Below are 23,810 nucleotides of genomic sequence, written 5' to 3' on the forward strand. Positions count from 1 at the left end.
TAATCAGCAAACACTAACAATAAATGGTCAAATTTTATTTAGTTGTATAATAGTCTTATAGTAGAGAAAACAAAAATTTTAAACATTTCCCCAAGGTTGTTGTGGGATAAAACTTTTATTTTCAGAATGTTCTTTTGATCTCCAAATCTTGCGGAACATAAATAAATAAATAATATATACGTATATATATAGTGGTCCCCCTTAAAAGCTTTCAAAATTTTGCTTTTGATAACTGATGCCACGATCTTAATTATAAATATAATTCTTTTTTCTGCCTAATTTCCCTTTTTTGTCTGTTGTAATCACTTTGAAACTTTGGTCAGGTTTTGAGCTGCACTGCAGCCCAGGAGGAGTGGGGGTGAAGGTGGCTTTAAGCCAGCTTTGTGCCCTCCCAAATCTAGGCTGCTGCTGTGAGGGCTGGTTTGGGCCCTGGAGTAACTTAGACAGGCCTGGAGAGCTGCCTATGTTAAAACAGCATGTCCCCAGCTACCTTGAATCTTTACAGGACTACCTGCAGAGGTGGAGAAAGTGACTAGGGGCAGAGGCTATTCTAGATTTGATACTGACAGACAGAATCTAGTTGAGAATTTGAAGGTGGAAGGCAGCCTGAGTGAACATGATCATGAAATGATAGATTTCTTGATTCTAAGGAATAGTAGGAGGGAAAACAGCAGAATAAAGGCAATGGACTTCAAGAAGGCAGATGTTAGCAAACTCAGAGAATTGGTAGGTTAAGATCCTGTGGGAAGCAAGTCTAAAGGAAAAGAGAGTTCAGGCGAGTTGGCAGTTTTTTAAAGAGACATTTTTAAGAGCACAAGAGCAAATTATCCCAATGCACAGGAAAGATAGGAAATATGGTAAGAGATTACTCTGGCTTAACCAAGGGCTCTTCAATGACCTGAAACTCAAAAAAGAGGCCACACAAAAAGAGGAAAGTAGGTCAATTTATGAAGAATGGATAGAAAAACCCCCAACACAAACATGTAGGAACAAAATTACAAAGGCCAAGGCAAAAAAAAAAATAGATTAAACTAGCGAGGGACATATAGGATAAGAAGAAAACATTTTACAAATACATCAGGAACAAGAGGAGAACCGACGATAGGATAGACCCATTATTCAATGAGGAGGGAAAGACAATAATAGAAAATGCAGCAACACCTGAAATGTTAAATGTCTGTTTTGTTTCAGTTTTCACCAAAAAAAGTTAGCAGTGATTGAACGACTAACATAGTGAACATCAATGTAAATGGGGTAGGATCTGAGGCCAAAATAGGAAAAGAACAAGTTAAGTTAACAAGTTAAGAATTACTTAGACAAGTTAGGTATCTTCAGGTCAACAGGGCCTGACAAAATACTTGCAAGACTACTTAAGGAACTGGTTGAAGAGATCTCTGAACCATGAGTGATTGTCTTTGAGAACTCCTGCAGGGTGGGAGAGATCCCAGAGAACTGGAAAAGGGCAAATATAGAACCTACCTAAAAGGGGGAATAGGTACAATCCAAGAGATTATAGACCAGTCATTTTAACTTTGGTACCCAGGAAAATAATGGAGCAAATAATCAAACAATCAATTTGTAAGCCCCTAGAAAAAAATAAAGTGATATGGATTTGTCAAGAACAAATCATGTCAAGTCAAACGAATATCCTCCTTTGACAGGGTAACAAACCCTGTGGATGGGGTGAGCAGTAGATTTGATACATCTTGACATTAGCAAGGTTTTTGATACTGTCTCACATGACCTTCTCATAAACAAACTAAAGAAATATAGCATAGACAAACCTGCTATAAGGTGGTGCACAACTGGTTGGAAAACCATACTCAGAGAGTGATTATCACTGGTTCATAGAATCTCAGGGTTAGAAGGGACCTCAGGAAGTCATCTAGTCCAACCCCCTGCTCAAAGCAGGGCCAATCCCCAATTTTTGCCTTAGATCCCTAAATGGCCCCCACAGGGATTGAACTCACAACCCTGGGTTTAGCAGGCCAATGCTCAGACCACTGAGCTATCCCTTCCCCAGGATTGGGAGGGCACAATCAGGCTGGAAGGGCGTATCAAGTGGGGTCACTGAGGAATCTGTCTTGGGTCCATTTTTGTTCAAGATCTTCATAAATCATTTGGACAATGGAGTACACTTACAAAGAGAGTACACTTACTTAGAGAGTACACTTACAAAGTTTGCAGATGATACCAAACTATGAGGAATTGCAAGCACTTTGGAGAACAGAATTAGTATTCAAAATGATCTTGACAAATTGGAGAAATAGTCTGAAATAAATAGGATGAAGTTCAACAAGGACGAATGCAAAGTATTACATTTAGAAAAGAATACCCAATGGCATAAATACAAAATGGGAAATGACTGCCTAGGAAGGAGTACTGCAGAAAAGGATATGGGCATTATAGGGGATCACAAACTAAATATGAGTCAACAGTGTAATTCTGTTGCAAAAAAAGTGATCATTCAGGGATGTATTATCAGGAGTGTTGTAAGCAAAGACATGAGAAGTAATTCTTCTGTTCTACTCAACACTGATAAGGCCTCAACTGGAGTATTGTGTCCAGTTTTGCATACCACACTTCAGGAAAGATGTGGACAAGTTGGAGAAAGTCCAGAGGAGAGCAACAAAAATGATTAAAGGTCTAGAAAACACGACCTATGAGAAAAGACTGAAAATATTGGTTTGTTTAGTCTGGAGAAGAGAAGATTGAGAAGGGGATGTAACAGTCTTCCAGTACATAAGAGGTTATCATAAAGAGGAGGATGATAAATTGTTCTCCTTAACCACTGAGGACAGGACAAGAAATAATGGACTTAAATTGCAGCAAAGGAGATTTAGGTTAGACATTAGGAAAAACTTTGTAACTATAAGGGCAGTTTAGCACTAGAACAAATTACCTAGGAAGATTGTGGAATCTTTGTCACTGGAGGATTTTAGAAACAGGTTCGACAAACCCTGTGTCAGGGATGGTCTAAATCAGTGTTAGGCAGCCTGTGGCCCATGCTGCTTCCCACAGCTCCCATTGGCCAGGAACGGTGAACCGTAGCCACTGGGAGCTGTGGGCAGCCGTGCCTGTGGATGGTCAATGTAAACAAACTGTCTTGCCCGCCAGTGGATTACCTTGATGGGCCGCAGGTTGCCCATCACTGGTCTAAACAATACTTAGTCCTGTCTTGTTGCAGGGGGCTGGACTAGATAACCTATTAAGGTCCCTTCCAGTCCTATGATTCTATGCTGGGGGTCTGTCTACTGCACCCTAGGGTTGCCAATTTTGGTTGGATGTATTCCTGGAGACTCTAGGAGAATCCTGGAGGGTTGGCAACCGTACTCCACCCCCTATATTCACCTCATGCTGACATGTCCCTTATGTTAGTGCTTCTGGCAGGGGACTTGTAGGGCAGAGTAAGATACATTGAGGGAATTCTCCCCGGCTGGTTCCAGAGCTCTAATGCCTCTCCTATGTTACTGCAGCAGCAGAAAAGGACTACAGCAGATGGGAGAATCCCAGAATCTTACTCTTATATCTAAATTTAAGTCCTAATTCTGCAATAGATTTCACACAGGCAGACCCTGCTCACACCTGTGAAGAGTCTCGTCAACTTCAGTGAGAGTCAGTGTGAGCATAAAATTCAGTGTATGTGTATGTCTTTCCCAGGTTTAGGGCTGTAGATGGCAAACTCACATGTGCACCTCCCACTCGCATGTGCACATACAGCGATAAGCATGGGGAAACATGCATTTGTGTGACAAAGAATGAAATATAATCAAATTCCCCCAAAATATCTAGTAACATGCAACAAAATTTGATGTAAATGTGTGCATTTTATTGCTTCCCTGGGTACTCTTAGTATTCAATATTCATCTGCTGCAGGGACAAATAATGCTGTTTGTTCTAGATGATGGTACTTAGACAAGGTCCTTGATCTCTAGTGGGGCAGTGAGTGACCATCTTCAATAAATAAACTATACAGGAAGGCTAAAATGAGAAAATTAAAGTAGGACTCACTTAAATTAGAAGTACATTGACCATCAATAGTCCTTGGTTTCAGGCGTTAATCTTGACAGGCCAAAAATAAAAACAGAGTAGAAAGATGATTCTAGAATAAGTGCTGATATACAGCCATTTCGTGTAGTCTGTCATCTGAGTTCTGAGTTATTTCAGGACTGACTTTTCATTTCTGCATTTGCCTTAGTTAGCCTTCTACTGTATTCTCATTGTTGTTTAATGTTAGTATTTATAATACACTGAAATGAGGGCAGCGTGCTCAGTGCTGTAAACATCACCAATGAGGCAAAGAAAACTTCAGAAACCTTACAAAACATTTCCTTAATCTGTTTTATTGTTTTATATGCTGTGGGGATTTTAAAAGTCTATTTCTTTGTGTCCTCTGAATTGGCTTCATTGCTGGGATCTTCAGTTCTCCCAAGTGGTTTGATGCCAGTCATAACTCATATATGTGCTGATTACCAGTCAGGTTTCATGAAATTTACTGAGGTTTTTCTGGATTCCGAGCAGGCACCAAGTTTAACTATTTTAGGATTCGCACTTTCCAGATGTGTTGGCCAAATACCGATTGGATAATTACATTTCACATAACAACAAGAATAGGAAATGTTTTACATGCTGAGATACAAAGAAGAAGAAAAATCATTAATTCTAGCTGAAGACCTGCTGTAGAGCAATTGGTGAATATTTCTGTGATGATCCTGGTAATACCTAGATTTCAGGACTAAACCTAGATTGTCAGTGAGCTAATAATGATTCACAATAGAGTAATTGACAGAGAAATACTTTGCAAATCACTGCCGAGGCTATTTATTTTCCCTTATGTGTTTATCTAGATAATGAAGAGTCCTCCAGACATTGGTTGAAAAACTTCTGAGTGCCTAGGACCTTGCTCTAAGGTCTCCAAAATGTGTGCTGTATCTTTCTTTTTTCAGTACGTTAGGATGGAGCGTACTCTTTTCTGAGGTTTTAAAATATTTTTGAAAATTATTAAAGGTAGCTCTGGTAGTGATGCCTGTTGTTAAGATTGCCCAAGACTTCCCATTGTAAGACTGTGTTTTCAGGTTTATAACTTTGCCAAACTTTAATTACTTGGCCTGAAATTTCCTATGGTGGGAGTCTGCCTCAGGTTGAATTGAGGAAAAACTGCGATGAGATCATGTAACTGAAGACGGCATATGCACAAAGGGGCTGAATTAAGATTGTACACACAGTGGCATTTCCTAACTTTTATGTGCTTGATGTTGCAACATTACTGTTCTTTTAATGTCTCTGTGTGTGTGTGTGTGTGTGTGTGTGTGAGTGCGCTAAGTACTTTAGACATATGACAGGTCCTTATTCTAAAGAGCTTACAGCTGATGGGCCAGCTTGTGCCTTAGGGAGACACATTATTCCCACACCACTTTCTATTTGTGAATACATGGATGTATGCATCTGTTCATTCTCTCTCTCTCTCTCTCTCTCTCTCTCTCTCTCTGTATTTATTAATATATGTATCTAAATATATATTCCTATGTATGTATAGGTACCTGTGTGTGTTTTGGTTTGTGTAGATATCTATTTGTATGTGAAAATACTCATTATTAATAATATTTTGGTAGTAAATCAATAAAAATAAATACACTTTTGTTCCTCCTTCACTCTACTTTGTCTTTTTTTTTTTTTTTTTATTGTGTACAGTAACCGGGAGCCTTTTCCTCATACTTTCAGTTTTCATTAGGATTTTTCTTCCCCTGAAGATTAATTTTTTAAAATTCCTTTATTTTTATTTCCCCCTTTCTAAGACCAACCTTATTCATCTCTTCAAGACTTCTATACTGATGCTGCCATTTTAAGCTTCTTATTTATCCTTTTAATATTCACACATTCTCTCAATATATCTTTCATATTCATTTCTATGCCTTCTCCCTTTCCTTTCAGCTAAACTTTTCTTTTCCCTTCACTCAATTTATTCTTCCTTTCCACTGTCCCTTTAGTCTTTTCCTTCTCTGTGGCCCTTCCTTATTCTCTCTTTATTTCTAACTCTTTCAGCACTTTCTATCTTCTTGGTCCTGTGCACGTTGATGTGAAAGGCAAAACTCCAGTTGACTTAAATAGAGCAGGATCTGGCTCCCAGTCATTGCCTACTCACTGAACTGTTTTCTTTTCTTAGCAGTCCCCAGCCAGTGCCACTTTTGGGCAGAAAAGTCTCCTGCTGAAGCCATGTTTGGGCCCAGAATGTTGCCGTAACAGCACAAGAGCACAGGGAGTCCCATTCCTGCCAGTGCTGCAGTGAAGTGTTCCTGTTTCATGCATCACTTGAGCTGCCCTCAGTTTGAGTGGATGTTGCATCCCTCAAGTGGGTGAACAATTGGTCAGAGGATAGAAGGTGGAACTCTTCATTTTTGCACATATGCAGAGGGAAATGTTGCCGTCTTGCAGTGCTTCAGGTCATGTAACCTCGGGGATAGGTTGGGTTTAAACTCCCCACCCAACAAATCTCTTGTTCAATGGCAGCCATGACAATAAATAGGAACGTCTGTTAGAGAGACTGTGTGTATGCATATAAAAGTGGCAATGTTTTGTGATTGTTGATAATGGGAAACTTTTTGTCAAATTTTTGAAAAATTTCAGCCAGGCCCAATATATATCATCTGCAGATTAACTGTAAGGAAGAATCTTTCTTAAGTCAAAAGATACTCATCACATAATTACTCAAAGCCAGCAGTGCCTTAGATGCATATTAATGACCTTTCTTTAAAGACAACTGGAACCATTTCACCAGATATGGCTAAACCAAGGTTTGCTGTTGCACTATAAAGCCATATCCTTGGGATATTTGCTGCAACATGCAACTGTTTATCAGCTGTTATCTCTATAACATGTGACATGCATAGACATGAAAAAAAGCTTCCAAGAAAAACTTACAAAAATAAATGCTTGAGAACATGGATTAAAATATATTTTTGACAATTTGTCAAAGTTAAAAATTTAAGAAAAAATTATAATACTTTGTTTTTACATCATGCAAAACTTTTAATCCATAGCCAATATCTGTTGTAAATAAAAATGTAAATTTCTTAATTCTGGTAAATGTGTAAATGCTGTTTTTTCAGCATTTACGATACTAAAATATTTTATTGTTATTTATATAGTGACCACAATACAGAATACATTAAAGAAGGGCTTGCTTGTAAACCAGAACTGTGAGGATTAAAGAGATGATCAAGTGACTGAGAAGAAGGGAGAGACTTCTAGCTAGATGGGTAGAACAAGTGAAAGGTGACCCCCATGTATGGAAAATAAGAAGGAAACAGATGAGAGCTTGGAGAATAGGTGGACATGAGGTCAGAGGCAGGGTGAGCTAGCTCATAGCAAACTCTGAAAACCAATAGTGTACTATTAATTTGGATGTGAGGATGGATGGGATGTAGGAAAAATGATAGAGGAGAGGAGTGATGTGGATCTGCTGGTTCTTCATTGGTCTATCAGAAGCTCAGTAAATAGAGATTTAGTCTTTTGCCTCACTCTGACCCTAATGCTGTCAGAGCTCCCAGAATGCTGATAGGCAGAATTACATATATGGGACATGTGGAAAAGAAGAGAAATTCTGGGGTTCAGAAAGTCTGCCAGATTAATGGACTTTGGAACAAAATTAAAGTCGATGCTGAATTTGGTGGCAATGACTTCTCATTCCTCTTGGGTAGCTAATAATTGTGAGATCACTTTTTTGGGATTCTGCAGCTGACCCAAGTTTGGTTGTTTCTAGCTTCCCTTCTCTCACCCCATGGGAACTTCTGCCTCCCATCTCTTTCTTCTCTCTGGGTCAGAGAGAGACTACAGCTCCTCTTGATATCCTGGTTGGAGCTAATAAAATCCACTTGTCTGCATGAGTCACTAGTACTCTGCATTTCTTCAGGGCTTTAGTACCTGCATTAGGATGAGGCTCCACAGAGAAGTCCCATGTTCCTATATGGGTTCCTGGACACTGCCAACCCATTACATTCTTACTATGAAAAGTGAGAGATTACCTAGGGTAGCCCTTACACTAAACGTAGGGAATATTGCAAATCAGGGCTATCAATTAATCACAGTTAACTCACGTGATTAACTAAAAAAATTAATTGTGCTTAAAAAATTAATCACAGTTTAAATTGCACTGTTAAACAATAGAATACCAATTGAAATTTATTAAATATTTTTGATGTTTTTCTACATTTTCAAATATATTGATTTCAATTACAACACAGAATACAAAGTATACAATGCTCACTTTCTTATTATTTTTATTACAGATATTTGCACTGTAAAAGTGATAAACAAAAGAAATAGTATTTTTCAGTTCAGCTCATACAAGTACTGTAGTGCAAACTCTTTATCGTGAAAATGCAATTTACAAATGTAGATTTTTTTTTTGCAATTACATAACTGCACTCAAAACCAAAACAATCTCAGTCCTACTTCTTGTTCAGCCAATTGCTTAGACAAACAAGTTTGTTTACATTTACAGGAGATAATTACATTGTCACCTGAAAGTGAGAACAGACATTCACATGGCAATTTTGTAACAGCAAGTTATTTACTGGCCAGATACGCTAAACATTTTTATGCCCCTTCATGATTTGACCACCGTTTCAGAAGATATGCTTCCATGCTGATGATGCTGGTTAAAAAATAATACATTAATTAAATTTGTGACTGAACACCTTGAGGGAGAATTGCATGTCTCATTCTCTGTTTTACCTGCATTCTGCCATATATTTCATGAAGTGCCTTTCAAATCTGAGATGGATGAGGTGTGGAGCATGCTTTCAGAAGTCTTAAAAGAACAACACTCTGATGTGGAAACTACAAAACCTGAACCACCAAAAAGGAAAATCAACCTTTTGCTGGTGGCATCTTACTCAGATGATGAAAATGAACATGTGTCTGTCTGCACTGCTTTAGATCATTGGTGAGCAGAACCCATCATCAGCATGGACGCAATGGTAGGTAAAGCAGGTTGGGACATATGCATCTTTAGTGCATCTGGCACGTAAATACCTTGAGAAGCCAGCTACAACAGTGCTATGCAAATGCCGGTTCTCACTTTCAGGTGACATTGTAAACAAGAAGCCGGCAGCATTATCTCCTGAAAATGTAAACAAACTTGTTTGAGTGACTGACTGAACAAGAAGTAGGACTGAGTGGACTTGTAAGCTCTAAAGCTTTATATTGTATTATTTTTGAGTGCAATTTTTTTTACATAATTCTACATTTGTAAGTTCAACTTCCATGATAAAGATATTGCACTACAATACTTGTATTAGGTGAATTGAAAAATACTATTTCTTTTGTTTTTTACAGTGCAAATATTTATAATCAAATAAGATAAAGTGAGCACTGTACACTTTGTATTCTGTGTTTTAATTGAAATCAATTTATTTGAAAATGTAGAAAACATCCAAAACTATTTAAATGGTATTCCATTGTTTAACAGCACGGTTAATTTTTTAAATCACGCTATTAATTGCAATTAAATTTTTTAATCACTTGATAGCCCTATTGCAAACACCAGAATATTATGGAAATGTTATCGAGTTGCAGAGGTAAAACTCTGATTAAGACAATAGGATGAGACCCATAACATATGCATTCTGTGCTCACCTCCTACAGACTTAGCCTGTCTGTGCATACGCTCTCACACACCTGAAAACAAGAGGAGAGAATTATCCTTACAACAGTTAAGATAAAATAAATCTATATGGCTAGTAAAGAATTTCGTTCCAAAGGTTCCAAGAGTTCTTTACTAGCCACACACACACACACACACACACACACACACACACACACACACACACACACACACACTCACCCCACTGGGATGAAGAGCAGGAACCAACAGATGCAAGTCGTACTGCATACATTGCTGCAGGAGGGTAATTTTGATGGAACATACTGGAGCAATTCCCAGCACTTGTGAAAAGTGATGAAAGGTGTCACATTTATTTTGACACTAAATTGCTTGGAGCTTGCATCAAATTTTCCAAAAGTTATTTATGGAAGCCCTAAATCCTACCTAGAGTTTGTATATAGCACTTCCAGCAAGTTCGGTTTACTATTTTTATTTCTTTACATCTCTCTTTTTTCTTTCTACTTTGCTCCATTTAATTCTGAATTATCTGCAATGCCAGCGCCTGCCTGTGTCTGTACCTATCACACAGAGGTTTGCTGATAGATCCCTTAAATTCTTCCTCCTAACTCATGCACTTCCCAACTTGCCACTATGCCACTAACAAATTTTGCAGAAGTTCACTTGGTTTCTTCAACTGTTATATACTAAGGGTGCATCTCACTGCAGGATTCTTTCAGTGGTGTATAGTATACATACCCACATAGCCCCCTAGCATGGATATAAACAGCAGTGTAAACAGTGAGGCATGGATTAAGCCAGCACAGTAAAGATACACCTGAAGGGTATGAGTATGTGACTGAAGTATATATACTTCGCCTTCTCTACTGGCCAAGCTGTGCCCCCTGTTTACACTGCTGTTTTTAGCACAGTGGTGTCCCACTGTCTCCTGCTGCTGGAGCCCTTCCCACCACAGCAAAAGGCTCTGGCAGTGGGGGAAGGCTTCGACAGCTCCCTGTGTCTGGAACCCTTCCCTGCCACAGCGAAAGCTCTGTCAGTGTCAAAAGGCTTTGGGAGGGGGAGGCAGGAGGGAAAAGGCTGAGCCTTTCCCCGCTGCCTCCCCTCTGCCAGAGCCTTTCACGGACACATGTCCATGGTGTGGACACAGTGTGTTTTTCACTGTGGCGTGCAGCCATAGTTATGCTACATGCCCCTGAAAGCGATGTGTATTGTAGACGTAAGGTTTGAAATTTGTGCAAATTGTTTCTGTGAACATTTTATTTTTTTCCCTGTAGGAGTGTCAAAATAAAAAAAATTAAAAATACTGTTCGTGGCCCCATGTCAACAGATAGTATATAGATCAGGAGCTCTCATCCTGGGGATTGCAAACAGGTGTCTTTGGGTCATGACCTACATACCCTGGCTATATTGCTAAATTTTCAGGTGGAGGGGGCGAGTATCCCAGCAAGAATCCAGCTGAATAGAAGGACATTTGAGAGGGTTTCATGGTGTGGAAAGGGAGATCACAGTATGGAAAAAAACTGAGACTCACTGATTTAGATAGACCAGGGGTTCTCAAACTGGGATTCGGGACCCCTGAGGGGGTCGCAAAGTTATTACATGGTGGGTCGCGAGCTGTCAGCCTCCATCCCAAACCCTGCTTTGCGTCCAGCATTTATAATAGTGTTAAATATATAAAAAAGTGTTTTTAATTTATAAGGGCGGGATGCACTCAGAGGCTTACTATGTGAAAGGGGTCACCAGTACAAAAGTTTGAGAACCACTGAGAGAGACAAAATGTTAACATACTTACAAGACTTCCTGCTCATATATATGGTTTGTGTTTGTAAATGAAAACTAGGTACAGTACCCAAGAACAAGTTCCACTTTGGGTAAGGAACTGAGTAATCATCCAATACTGTGCTGAACAATTGTTAATTAAATAGGGTTTTATCTAATTTGAAGGTAATTAACTCCATAGATAACATCTTTATGGAATTAAGGAACAATAAAAAGTCAGTTCAGAGTCTGTACTCTGAGTGTTAAGTAGCTAGCAGGGTCTGGTCTTCATGTCTCAGTAAATATAAAATTTCTTTTCCCCATGCTCCAGGCCTCTGATGTAATAAATTCTGTCATTCACCAATTGCCTTCACAGAACTAACTTTACAATCTAAGCCCATTTTAAGTATAATGGGAAAACATTTGGCATGTGAGGTTGCTCTCCTCTGATTTCTAAACTGGACTGCATTTCCTAGGTGAAGCGACCTGAACAATCCCTGCTAGCTGTACTGTAAATTAGTGAGAGAGGAAAATGGGGAGTGGGAGAAAGGTCAACAGAGAAGTGTTTTGCTCCTGTATGTGTGAACTGCCTGTGCAACGGAATTAAAGGTGGTTTACTTCCCCCATTTGATACTTTCAGGAAAAGATACAGATAATCACTTCTCCAGAGGCGAGATGTCTGAGGAAGTCTACACCTGCCTACCCTGCAGGGAAGGATGTTCTTACTGCACAGATGATACTCCCTGCTATGCACAGGAGGACAAGTATTTACGGCTTGCTATCATCTCATTTCAAACGCTCTGTATGCTGTTGGACTTCATAAGCATGCTGGTAGTCTACCATTTTCGCAAGGCAAAGGTAATCATAGGCATGTTTTCTTTTAACCTTCATGCCTGTTATATGTTGCAGACACATTTGTTTTAAATTAAATGATCTCAATTTGAATGATTAACTTCTTAACCAAGCAACTCTAATATATTTTACATAGGCCAAGATTTTCAGGCATGCCCAAATCCATTTTTAGGTGCCTGAATAAGTGGCCTGATCTTCAGAAGTGCTGTGTACCCAGCTAATTTCAGTGAGAGCGGTCAGATGCTCAGCAGTTTTGAAAATCAGGCTATTTATTTAGGCACCTAACTTGAGGCACCTATGTTTGAAAATCTCAGACTGAATGAATTTGAATCCTGTTAGGAAGGACAGATGTTTTAAATCTGCTGACAGCCCACATGGTTGAGGATTTCTTGAATCAGAAATGTGTCCAAAATGCTGATAGTTAATGAAAGTTTTAATTGGGTGCCTTTGGGTAAAGTTTTGGTTTAAAAAAAAACAAAAAAAAGGGCACATGTCCCAGCAACTTGTAGGCTGTCTCTGGCATTGCTACAGTTTCATCTTATATGCTGCTCTGATAAACTTGCCACGTTCACCTTATTGCAAACATTTCCGCATATAATATTCTTGTTGTTCGCAGCACTCTCTTGAGAACTTCCAGTTTACTTAAAAACAAATAGAAGCTTGCACATATTTACTAGCTAGTTTGGGAAGATCTGCATGTGCATACAGCATACCACACTATTGAAATTAATAACTTCAGCCACTGTCCAGAAACAGGTTTCCATGTTGGCTTTCCTGCACAGCGATTGTCCAGTCTACTGAATCTCACAGTTACAGTGGCAGAAAAGTGTGTGTCACGTTCTTCAAGATGACTACCTCAGTATCCTGGCAGGAAATCTCAGAATAAGCTGTAAAACTCTTTCTCTCTCTCTCTCTCTCTTTTTTTTCTTCTTCTGTCTCTGACAGAGTCTTGGCTGAAATTTTACATTTTTACGGAAATATTACTGAAATTGTATAGATTGATTCAGACAACAGACTTGATTGAATTTATAAAGTTTCTCTTAATGAAAAAAGTTTGTTGGAGGCATCTGTTTAGTTGCCTAATATAAATTTAGCAGAATAACTTCATTCCAATTCTATGAGGTTTTACCCTTTATGGTAATTTTATAGTCTTCTAATGGTTGTGTTAAATAGATAATATCATTAAGAGAAAATATCAAGAGAAGCATTCTTTGTTAATTTAAATTAGATTCCAAGCCTGAAGTGGAGTGAACAAAATAGTTTGCTTCCCATTCAGTTAACATTAGTGTGCTTTGACATTTTTTTTTCTCCTTTCATTGAAACCTACATTAGGTTTTATAATCCTAATAAAGAGGAGGATGACACTTAGTATTGTGGCAATTTTTAACTCTTTCACATAATACTGACCAGGTATATATGTGTGTATATACTATTGTAAAACAAATAATAAATGCGTCTACTTTATTACATATATTATAGACTTTTTTGCGGGGAGTGGGAATTTCCCACTCTCACTATCATTGGTAGTAGTGAAGCTGCATCCATGGTAGTGTAGTAAATGATTGGCATTTTCTCAAAAAGTCAAGTGTATACACAACCCCAGACAGGACCTGAATTTTTAATATTAAAAACTCAACCAGCATATCCTGTCCTTTCCACTTCTAAAATTCCTGTCCAGCTTTCTTTATACATCCTAAGGAGGCAGAAAAGGGAACAAGCCCAGTTTTTCCAGATTTGTAGGCTACCTTTAAGGCCTGAATAAATGAGTGTTTCAGAAGTCAGACATGGGACAAAATAGACATTTTCCCCAGACAGAGAGTTGTCTTTGCAACATTCCTTTTTCATTAAATTAGATGAAGACAGATTCAGTTTTACTGGCTTAAGAAATGTTGATTTTGCTCAAAATAAATTTCTTACAAGGGAAAAAAATCTAAATAAAGCAGCAATGAATTGGTGAACAATCTTTTCCTTTTTGAGCAGTGTTTTCAACTAGTAGAAATTGAAAAATTATATCCCACTCCTTCTCCTGTCACTTAGCTGAATTTTCTCTTGGATTCCTTTTGTGTCCTTTATCTTGTTGGTACAGCATGATTTTTGGGGGGTGGGGGAGAATCTTGTGTAATTAACGTGAAGTGAGGCGCTCTATGACCGGGCAAACATACTGAGAACAATGATAATTTGCATAAGAAAGCTGTCTGTTACATTGGGTAATGACAGAAAATTGGAATGAAAGAATGGAGCTGGTAACTGGCCATACATTTTCTCTCAAGAGGAAAAGTCATTAAAATGAAATAAAAGCTATTGGAACATTTAAAATATCTAGACTCTGAGTATAAAATGAAAAGGAGTACTTGTGGCACCTTAGAGACTAACCAATATATTTGAGCGTAAGCTTTCATGAGCTACAGCTCACTTCATCAGATGTATGCTCAAATAAATTGGTTAGTCTCTAAGGTGCCACAAGTACTCCTTTTCTTTTTGCGAATACAGACTAACACGGCTGTTCCTCTGAAACCTGAGTATAAAATGTATTTAAAAGCAAACAAACTGTATTATATTAGAAGATGTGTGCCTTGTTATGGTTGAGATGTAAAACTGCTCCAATCCATTGAGATGGATCAGTGTGGGAAGGAGAGCAGTTGTGATTCACAAAGGTGTGAATATGAAGGCAGATATTTTAGAAAAAGTAATTTGTTCATGTAAACTTTTAAGGGACTATGTACTGTCACCATTAGAAAATATAGATTTGAAGACCTTTAAAGTTGCACAGTTAGATACTCGGAAGTCAAGAAATGCCAGCTAAGGCCCCAATCCTGCAAAGACTTATGCATGTATTTAATGTTATGCACTATGGCCCTGATTTACCAAAGTATCCATATTTAGCATGTCTTTAGGTGCTTTGTTGAAGTTCTATTTACTGTATTGGGAATTGGGGCTTATGAGTAGTACGACAGAAACCAGCTTAGCTTATTCTCCTGTTATATTTTGTTTTCATTCTTCTTTATACTGCCAAGTTCTGACTGGAAGTGGAAGTGCCTGGCTATCGTCACAAAGGCTGTTTGTGTAGTATTTGCATCCCCATTCAGAGAGATGGCATACGGTATATAAGTTAGGAACGAAGATCACCAGGAGGCATTTAATTCCAATGAACTAAGGTGAACTTTTATAGCAACCATCACATTAAAAGTGTATTTAAACAATTGTCACTTAACAATAAAATGAAGATTTAAACATTTTCAAAATTAATCATTGTAAAATAGCAATCACATAACCCTGCAGCCAGGTGGTGTTAACAGTGGTAAAGGCGTGGTGCATTTTTGTCTGAGTCCTTTTTAAATGAACTAAAATGGCTTGAGCCCCCACCTAAAAGCCTTATCGACTCCCAGGTTTAGGAACTGATAGTTTAAATCCTCTTTAAATCCACTGTTGCAGGTGTTTCTTCCCCACTGACAAGCATTCAGGAATCCTTGGGAATATGAAACCACAAATACCTTTTACTGGGGGAGGAGGAGGAAAGAAGATAAACTTCTATTTACATGAAAAATGAAATGAGCAAGACACAAACAACTTATGAGTGATGTGGCTGACTCCACATTCTCAGTAATTAATTGCCAGCTCGTCGGGGGCCCAGAACTCTTACTCACAACACAATCCTAACCTATGCCAAACCTTGCTTACTCATTAATCCAGGTAGACTCTGTGGTGGTCAAGTAAGCACCAGGAAGTGGTTCTCCTGAGCTTGTCCACTGCCATCCAGTGAAGTCTGCACCACCAGGTCCAGCTCCAGTCTGTGGCTGGCAGTTTGATTCTGCAAAGTCATCTTCTCCAGGCCTGCTAGTGCTAGATCCTGGTCCAGTGAAATCAGTCCACTAGCTCTGCTACTGCCAAGTATGCTTGCATAAAGTCAGCTTGGCTGTGGCCTGGGCCTGCCTGTGAAGTCAGCACGATCTGCTCAGCTGCCACCAGATCATGTTCTGTGTTACAGAATTAATTCTAGTATTACCAGGTCCAGTCCCATATAGTCAGCCCCACTGCTGACAGGTCTGGTACAACAAGTCAGCTCCATTCAGTTATCATAATCCCTGGACAGGAAACCCAAACAAAACAAGATCCCAAGACAGATTCTCAGCTGGTGTTAACTGTCATAGCTCTGTCAGTGGAGCTATGACAATTTATGCCAGCTGAGAATCTGTCCCCTTAGAGTTTTCATTTTTGGTTGAATTTGGGCTCATTACAAAATCAGAGTCAACTACCTATCCGCTCAGGATGACCCATGTTCCCCAGGCTATACCTCTAATAATTTCTTCCTGTTACAAATACATTTATATGCACCATTTAATATTATTTCCAACATGAGATGTAAATGACCCTCAAACAATACAACAGAGAACATGCACAGAACTACACTGAGATGGAATCAAAATATACAAGTTAAGCTTGCCAGAGCTACCAATTCCCCTTTCTCCCATATTAGCAACACAGAGCTTCTTGTCCCATATAACAGCTCTGGGGTTCACAGTAGCAATGATTGCATTGCAAGAATTATTAGTTTTCCCAAAGTAAGATAATCCAAGGCCATTTGTGTTCCACGGCTTTAAAGGGATAGGACTGCTAGGATATTGATTAATATCCAAATATAATGAATTTCCTAACTCGCTGACTCCTTAATTGCTAGTGTAATCTAGAGAACAGGGCAGGGCCTGGGTCTCCTTATCTACTGCTGCCACACACACACACACACATTAGGGATGGGGACAATAACAGGAATACTGGAATTTGCCTTTAACTTACTTTACTTCTGCCTGTCAAAGACAGAAGGGACAGAAGGGGAGGAACCTGCAAAGGGGCAACGTCAGAAAGGGGGTTAGAGGAGGCCCAGAGATGAAAGTCAAATTCCTGGGACCATTGACCGAAGCTCCTCTAACAGGGCTGGTAGAACTTTGGGTAGGGGCCAGACTCCTTTCAGCCCAGGGAGGGGAAAGACTCGAGTAAGCCAGCTGGAGGACTGGAGTTACAGACGAAGACTGATGGATATAGGTTCCATCCTGGAATCAACTAAGGGAAACAGAGGCAGGGTCTGTGGTGGACTGCTGGGGTTGCTACAGGACTGAGGTCCAGCCTTACATGCACACTCTGCTGCTGCATGTGTGTGTGTACACCAAAGTCTAACATTTCAGTTGAGGTGGAAACTTGGAAGAGGGGAAGAGCTTTTGCATAGATGGAACAGCTGCTTTTGCATGCTGCACTGGTGGTATACACTCGACAATTCCTAAATTATATATTGATTATGTGCAGGGTTAGTTTACTTTGCATAAATTTTCTTCAGCACTGAATTATGAGCATGAACTGAGATTCAAAGTGTACGTTAAAAGAGTTGCATTGTAGTGTGGGTGGATATCTTTAAAAACACTGAGCTTGTTGTCTACAGAACAGGGTAGACAGGGATGGTGTCCCTAGGCTCTGTTTGCCAGAGGCTGGGAATGGGCAACAGGGGATGGATCACTTGACGATTACGTGTTCTGTTCATTCTCTCTGGAGCACTTTGCATTGACCACTGTTGGAAGACAGGATACTGGGCTAGATGGACCTATGGCCGTTCTTATGTTCTTATTCATTTTAGTCAATTGCCCATTTCCTTTGTTTATAAACGGAGCTCACAACAGTGTCCTTTTCCCAATTTCTGTATAGTCACAATATGCCTTTAGGTAGGCTCTTCATTTTAAGCTCTCATATAAATAATTGCAGGATGCCCTATTAAAAAAGATGTATGTGGACTTAAAATGCCTATATTTGCTGATAGAAGTTAGAGCTGCAGTAATGGTTACTGAAGTTCCAAAAGAAAATCCTTTCACAGCCATGAGTGCAACAACGTGAATATCCTACATTTACTGGATATAGTGTCATTCACTCTTCAAAGCACAGTGTTTACACGAGATAAATGAATGATCTAGGGGAATCTAGTGTTCAGAATTTAATCAGGAAAACAAACCCAGCTCTAGTATGGACAATGTAGTTGCCCTGACGAACTAGGACAGTGGTTCTCAGCCAGGGGTAAACATATACCTGGGGGTATGCAAAGGTCTTGCAGGGGGTACTCAACTCATCTAGATCAGTTTTTCTCAACCTGGGGGTTGAGACTCCCAAGTGGGGGCTCAATGGTAGGTTTAGGGGGGTTGCAAGTGCAGGGCTGATGTTAGGGTTGGAAAGCAGAGCAATTGACTGGTGCCCCATGCCACAGGGGGCCCTGCTAAGCTAAGTTACATGCGTCAGCCCTGGGCAGCGAGGCTTGGGCTTCAGCCCTGCCACCCAGGACTTGGGCATCAGACAAGGCTCACAAGTGAAAAACAGGCTTAAGTATCATACTGAAATGCAAGTACAATATTTATATTCCAATTGATTTATAATTCTAAGGTAAAAATGAGAAAGTAAGCAATTTTTCAGTAATAGTGTGTGGTGACACTTTTGTATTTTTATTTCTGATTTCTGTAAGCAAGTAGTTTGTAAGTGAGGTCAAACTTGGGGTATGCAAGACAAATCAGATTCCTGAAAGGGATACAGTCTGGAAAGGTTGAGAACCATTGGTCTAGGATATGAAAGAAATAAGGGTCTAGATCAAAAATATGTAAATTGGCTCAAGTTCAGTTATGTGAGAGATGAGAGGTGAGAAGATCAGAGTATTTGGAGGCACTACTAAGATATGTGACCTTACTTTCTATAGAGGGCATCTGTCCTCTGTTTGACAAGGCGGTCCAAAATCTTTGGGTCCTGATGTACTCTTAACTTTTTCATGGGTGCCTAAATACCAATAATAGCAAGAAATTTTTTTTAAACCTTTTGGCTGCCCAGAAGGCTGCATACTTCTCCTCTTAGATGTTGATCTAGCTGCTTAGTTTTCATTACCTCAGAGCTGGATTACTGCAACATGCTATATCTTGTCCCCACGCTGTCTTGACATCTAGAAACTACAGATGGTTCAATATACAGCAGCTTGCCTTCTAAGTGGTATGAACCAATGAGAGCACATAATGCAAAACTCCCCACTCTGCATTGACTGCCAAACCAATCCCAGGTCCTGGTCTTTGTGTTCAAAGCTCTTCTCCATGGCAACAAGGTTTGGTAAGTGTGCTACTGTTTATCAGTCCCAAATTCAGACTTAAAGGGGCTGGTAATGGGGCATTTTCAGTGGAGGATCCTTGGCTGTGAAATTCATTAATAGCAGAGATTAAGCTGTGCCCCAGCCTTGTAAGTTTCAGTTCATGTGTATATTATAGCCTTATTTAGATATTTTAATAAATGGCTTGAAGTAAACATAGTAAGGAATTTTCTCCTGCTATTCAAGGTGAATTTCTAAACAGTGGAACAATTTTCCAGAAACAATTTCAGAAGCATCATCTCTTCAGAAATATAAAACTAGACTGGGTTAACTACTAGAATTTATAGTGGCTTGTTCTTTTCAATCTTAGTTCCTATCTGTCTTATATCTGAGCCGTTGTAGTCCATCTGGTACAGTTCTATTCCCTACAACACCGTAATAAGTCTTTCCCTTTGATTCTTTGATGTAAAGCTGAGAGTGGATTCAGGATAACTTCACTTAACTGAATTTCCATTTGGATTTGTGAATGAACACCTATGGATTTTCTGGAAGGTGACTTTTGTAGTATCAGCAAAATAGCAGCAATGTGATATATTTATTATGCTCTCGTTGCTAGTATCTGTGCACCTTTCCTATTAATCATTAGCAATAGCAAAGTCCTTAGTGGATATCATGGAGTCTCTGGCACTTCTCCCATTACAGGGTCAGAACTCTGTTGAGGTAGGGCTTGCGGTTTTGGGGAAGAGTGGATGGGAATAAAAGGGCTGTTTGAATTTTGAGTATCGCTTATGGTGAAAATGCTCTCTCAAATTAATGTTTGCAACATTTCCTGAAGATGGGCAGACTCTGCATTCATCTGGTCTCCTCTGGGTGATTGTTCCATAGCTGGATCCCCTCAGCAGACAACGTTTTTTTGTCCCTAGTTCTTACACACTTCATTGTGGGCTTTATTGTCGGTATTGCCTCAGACATACGCAGTAGTCATGAGGGTTCATAGATCATAATATGGTCTTTGATGTAGGTGGGGCTTGTTGTACGATGTGAACAAAAATGTGTTAGTGTCTGCATATCCATATAGCGTCTGCACAATGAGAGAGGAGAAGACACATTTTTTTAAAAGAAAACATGTTTGTGAATCTTTCTTCCATTTCCCAGCCTGTCTGATTTGTAAAGTGCTTTAGTTTAGAATACTTGGGGATTGAAGGTGCCATATAAATATAATGCATTGGGTTCAGTGCATGCTGTCTCTTTCTGCTGAGGTTCACGGATAAATTTGGAAGCTTTCTATAGCATAAGTGAAAGACGGAAAAAGGCCCGTGGAATGTCTGGAGAAAACTCTTCTGGTAGAATGCAGCGAAATGGCTGAATTGCTTCACCTCAGCTCATGCCTCTTTTTGTATTACTTTCCATGTATAGGGATGAACTTCTGCACACATTGAAGTGTTTTCCTGAATCAGGGCCTTAGAACGTGGCTAGCCTAACTCATGCTTGCAGACTGAACTGTGACTCACTATGCTGGGCAAATTAGTTTGCTGGTAATCAATTATACATGCATATATGTTATATATTTAATGTTTTGTTGTTTTTTTCCTCTGTTATATGTTCTGATTTGTCTCATATTTGGTAGCTTGTTCTGCCTGCCTGAGAAGATGACATGCCTTAAACATCAGGGGGCAGATGGCTTCTTGGAACGGACTTGATTATGTGTTCCATAAATTCTCTTGAAGTATAGGGTTGGTTAACTTACAAACTTTTAACCGTGATACTTATGAGCTGTCATCTTGAATCTTCTGCAGCTGCAACTGATGACTTTTTTCTTTTTCTATTAAAAAGAGAGGAGACATTCTGGTGACTTTAGCCACAGGGAGAGCATTTTCACTATGCAAGTTCTTCACCTAGAGATACAGTGTTTCAGGTTTCAGTATTGCAGGTGTGGTGTATCTGGTATAGAACAGGATTTCTGCTTCAAAATGTAAGCCAACTTATCTTCAGAATAGACCATGACAAGTTTCATTACTTGTATAACAAAAAGGATCAAGCTGCAAGTGAATTTAAAAAGAAAATGTCTGGGGATTTCTTGGTCTTCTGACATCTTGTGCACTTTCTCTCTTAACGAGATTGATTTATTACTGACGGCTGCTTGCCCTTTGTTTTCTCCTCATTTTTTAAAAGTAGAAAGTAAATGCAAGTATATTCTGTTTGGGTACAGTAATAGGTTAGCTAGTTGTAGAGGAAAACTAGATTGTTGTCTAAATATTTATTTTTAAAGCAGAAATGAAAGATATAAAGGGATATATTTATTGAGTTCAGAAATACTGCAAAAGCTTCCAAATACGAGTGATCCTGATACATTTGCCTGTATAACTTAGATATCTGCACATAATTGTGTATAACCAACTCTAAAAATCTGGCTTTTGATTTAATTTGAAATTACTATATTTTCGTATATCATTCTGTTTGAAAAATACTTTCAAATAGGACAGTAAACACTTAAAGTAGTGAATGATTTTGTAAAAGACTGAATTGAGTAGTAGTCAATAATAAGTTTCATTTGTACAGTTCTTTTCATCCTAAAAGATCCCAAATGGAGCATTTTACAAGCTATAAAAAATAGAATGCCAACATTACAACTCTACTGTATACATGTAATTTAGTCTGTATGTGAATGAGTTTGTTGTGTGCAGTTGTAAGCCAACCAAAAACAAACAAACAGAAAACCCCTAGTAAGTCCTTTGAATGTATTAACAGGAAGTTCACTTTCTCTGGGTAACTGTCTTAGTTTGTCTCCAAATTAATTACAAAGGAAATAATTGAAAAAATAATACATATAAACAATGAATTTACTTCTTGCACTGCTTCCATGAGAGATCATCTCAACAGCTTAATTAATTGTAGTCAACTTTGGAAAAGTCTAGCAGTAAATGGAAACACACTCATTGACTTCAGTATAGAGCTGATTGGAGTATTTTTGACAGTCTTTTTTCTGTTGAAACAGAAATGTTAAGAGAGGGGTACTCTTTTTCTATAGTCCAGTGTGGTTAGGGTACCAATTTGGGATGTGGGGTAAGTCCCTGCCCTGCCTAACTTGGAGTAGGGACTTGACCCTGGGGTTCCTATATCCCAGGCTGGTACCCTAACCACTGGGCTATAGAATTTATGGTCTCCCTGCTTCACAAAAAAATTTCAAACGGTGTCATTTTCCTTCCACATTAGAATGAAAACAAGTGTTGAAACCTCAAAACTGTTTTGTGAAAAGAAAAGGTTTTTCAGCCAACCCTACTTCAATGGGCTTTGATTCAGGTCCTATAGGACTCTCTCTGGCTGCGAGGGGATGCCAGTATTTATATACACTGATTCCATTAGACCTTGTCAAATGCTAGGAATATAAATATAAGTGACACAAAGGGCTGCTGGTTTCTAGGCTGTCCTTCTCTCCTGGAGTCACAGGCGAGGCTGGCTGGGAACTAGCAAGTCTCAGCCTTTGCTTTAAATACAAAAGGCTAAGAGAAGATTCAGCCCAGTCTGCTCATTGAATTCCAGCTTGAAGGTCATACAGCAAGGGTCAGTGAAATACTCTCTACTTGTTTAAACTCTATCCTGGCTACATTGACTTTTTTCTATTTTTTGTGGGAAATTTTCAAAAGAAATGAAGTTTTTAAATAGTAGCGCTTCCTTGCACATTTTGTACTTTTTCAATTAAAAAAAAATACATTTAACCGTAGGGAAAAAGGGGCTGAGGGGGAACAAAGGGGGGAAAATACCACACACACTGAAAATCCAAATACCAAAAATTGAAAACCAAAACAAAACATGCAGTGCAAAACAAAAATTGTTTAATTTCAAAATTTCCTATTGAAAATTTTTACTTGCAGCTAAATCTCATTTTGGCAGGATTTTTTTTTAAAGTCAACGAGCTCTCTCTACTTAAGACCAATTACTTTCCCTAGGTGATAGAGACTTCCTTCCTTTCTGTCATGTGACCATAGTAAGGAATCACACAAAGGGTCAATTTCTCCTAACATTGACAAAAACCTTTATTCACTAATCTCTTCTCTGCTTATTGCTGCTAGGCTACTGATAGCCTCCCACTGGAAAAAGAAAAATAGTCCATCTTTAGAGGAATGGTTCAAAAATATATGGGAGGTGGTTGTTATAGATACTTAGATATTTAGTCACCGTTTATTCAGTACTCAAAACTATGTTTGCCGGCCAAAAAATAAACAAACCTAAACATCACAACTGTCCAATTTTTTCAATATTAACATTTGATAGACATTCCTGGTTTGTTAAATGTGTGTAATCAGAGAATTCACTCAAATTAATAAAATCACGAGAAATGACATGTCATGGGTGGGGTAAAATGCTCAGTCTGTAACATGGTAAATAGAGAGATCCAAAGATTATATTATTCTATAATGTTTTTCTAAGCAAAAGCTCATTGTTTTAAAGATTATTGTGTTGTCTCTGATATTTACATGGCTAGGA

General features: G+C 38.9%; 1 protein-coding gene across 1 annotated transcript in view; it reads left to right on the top strand.

Moving 5' to 3' along the window:
- GPR158 (G protein-coupled receptor 158) overlaps positions 1 to 23,810 on the top strand; it is a 312,886-nt gene that overhangs the window by 150,804 nt on the left and 138,272 nt on the right. The window contains exon 4 of the mRNA XM_048837832.2: positions 12,021 to 12,238. Coding sequence (XP_048693789.2) covers positions 12,021 to 12,238 — 218 coding nt within the window. The remainder of the gene's footprint in view (positions 1 to 12,020; positions 12,239 to 23,810) is intronic.

The sequence above is a fragment of the Caretta caretta genome, chromosome 2 (genome assembly GCF_965140235.1).
Source record: "Caretta caretta isolate rCarCar2 chromosome 2, rCarCar1.hap1, whole genome shotgun sequence".
NCBI classification, from domain to species: domain Eukaryota; kingdom Metazoa; phylum Chordata; order Testudines; family Cheloniidae; genus Caretta; species Caretta caretta.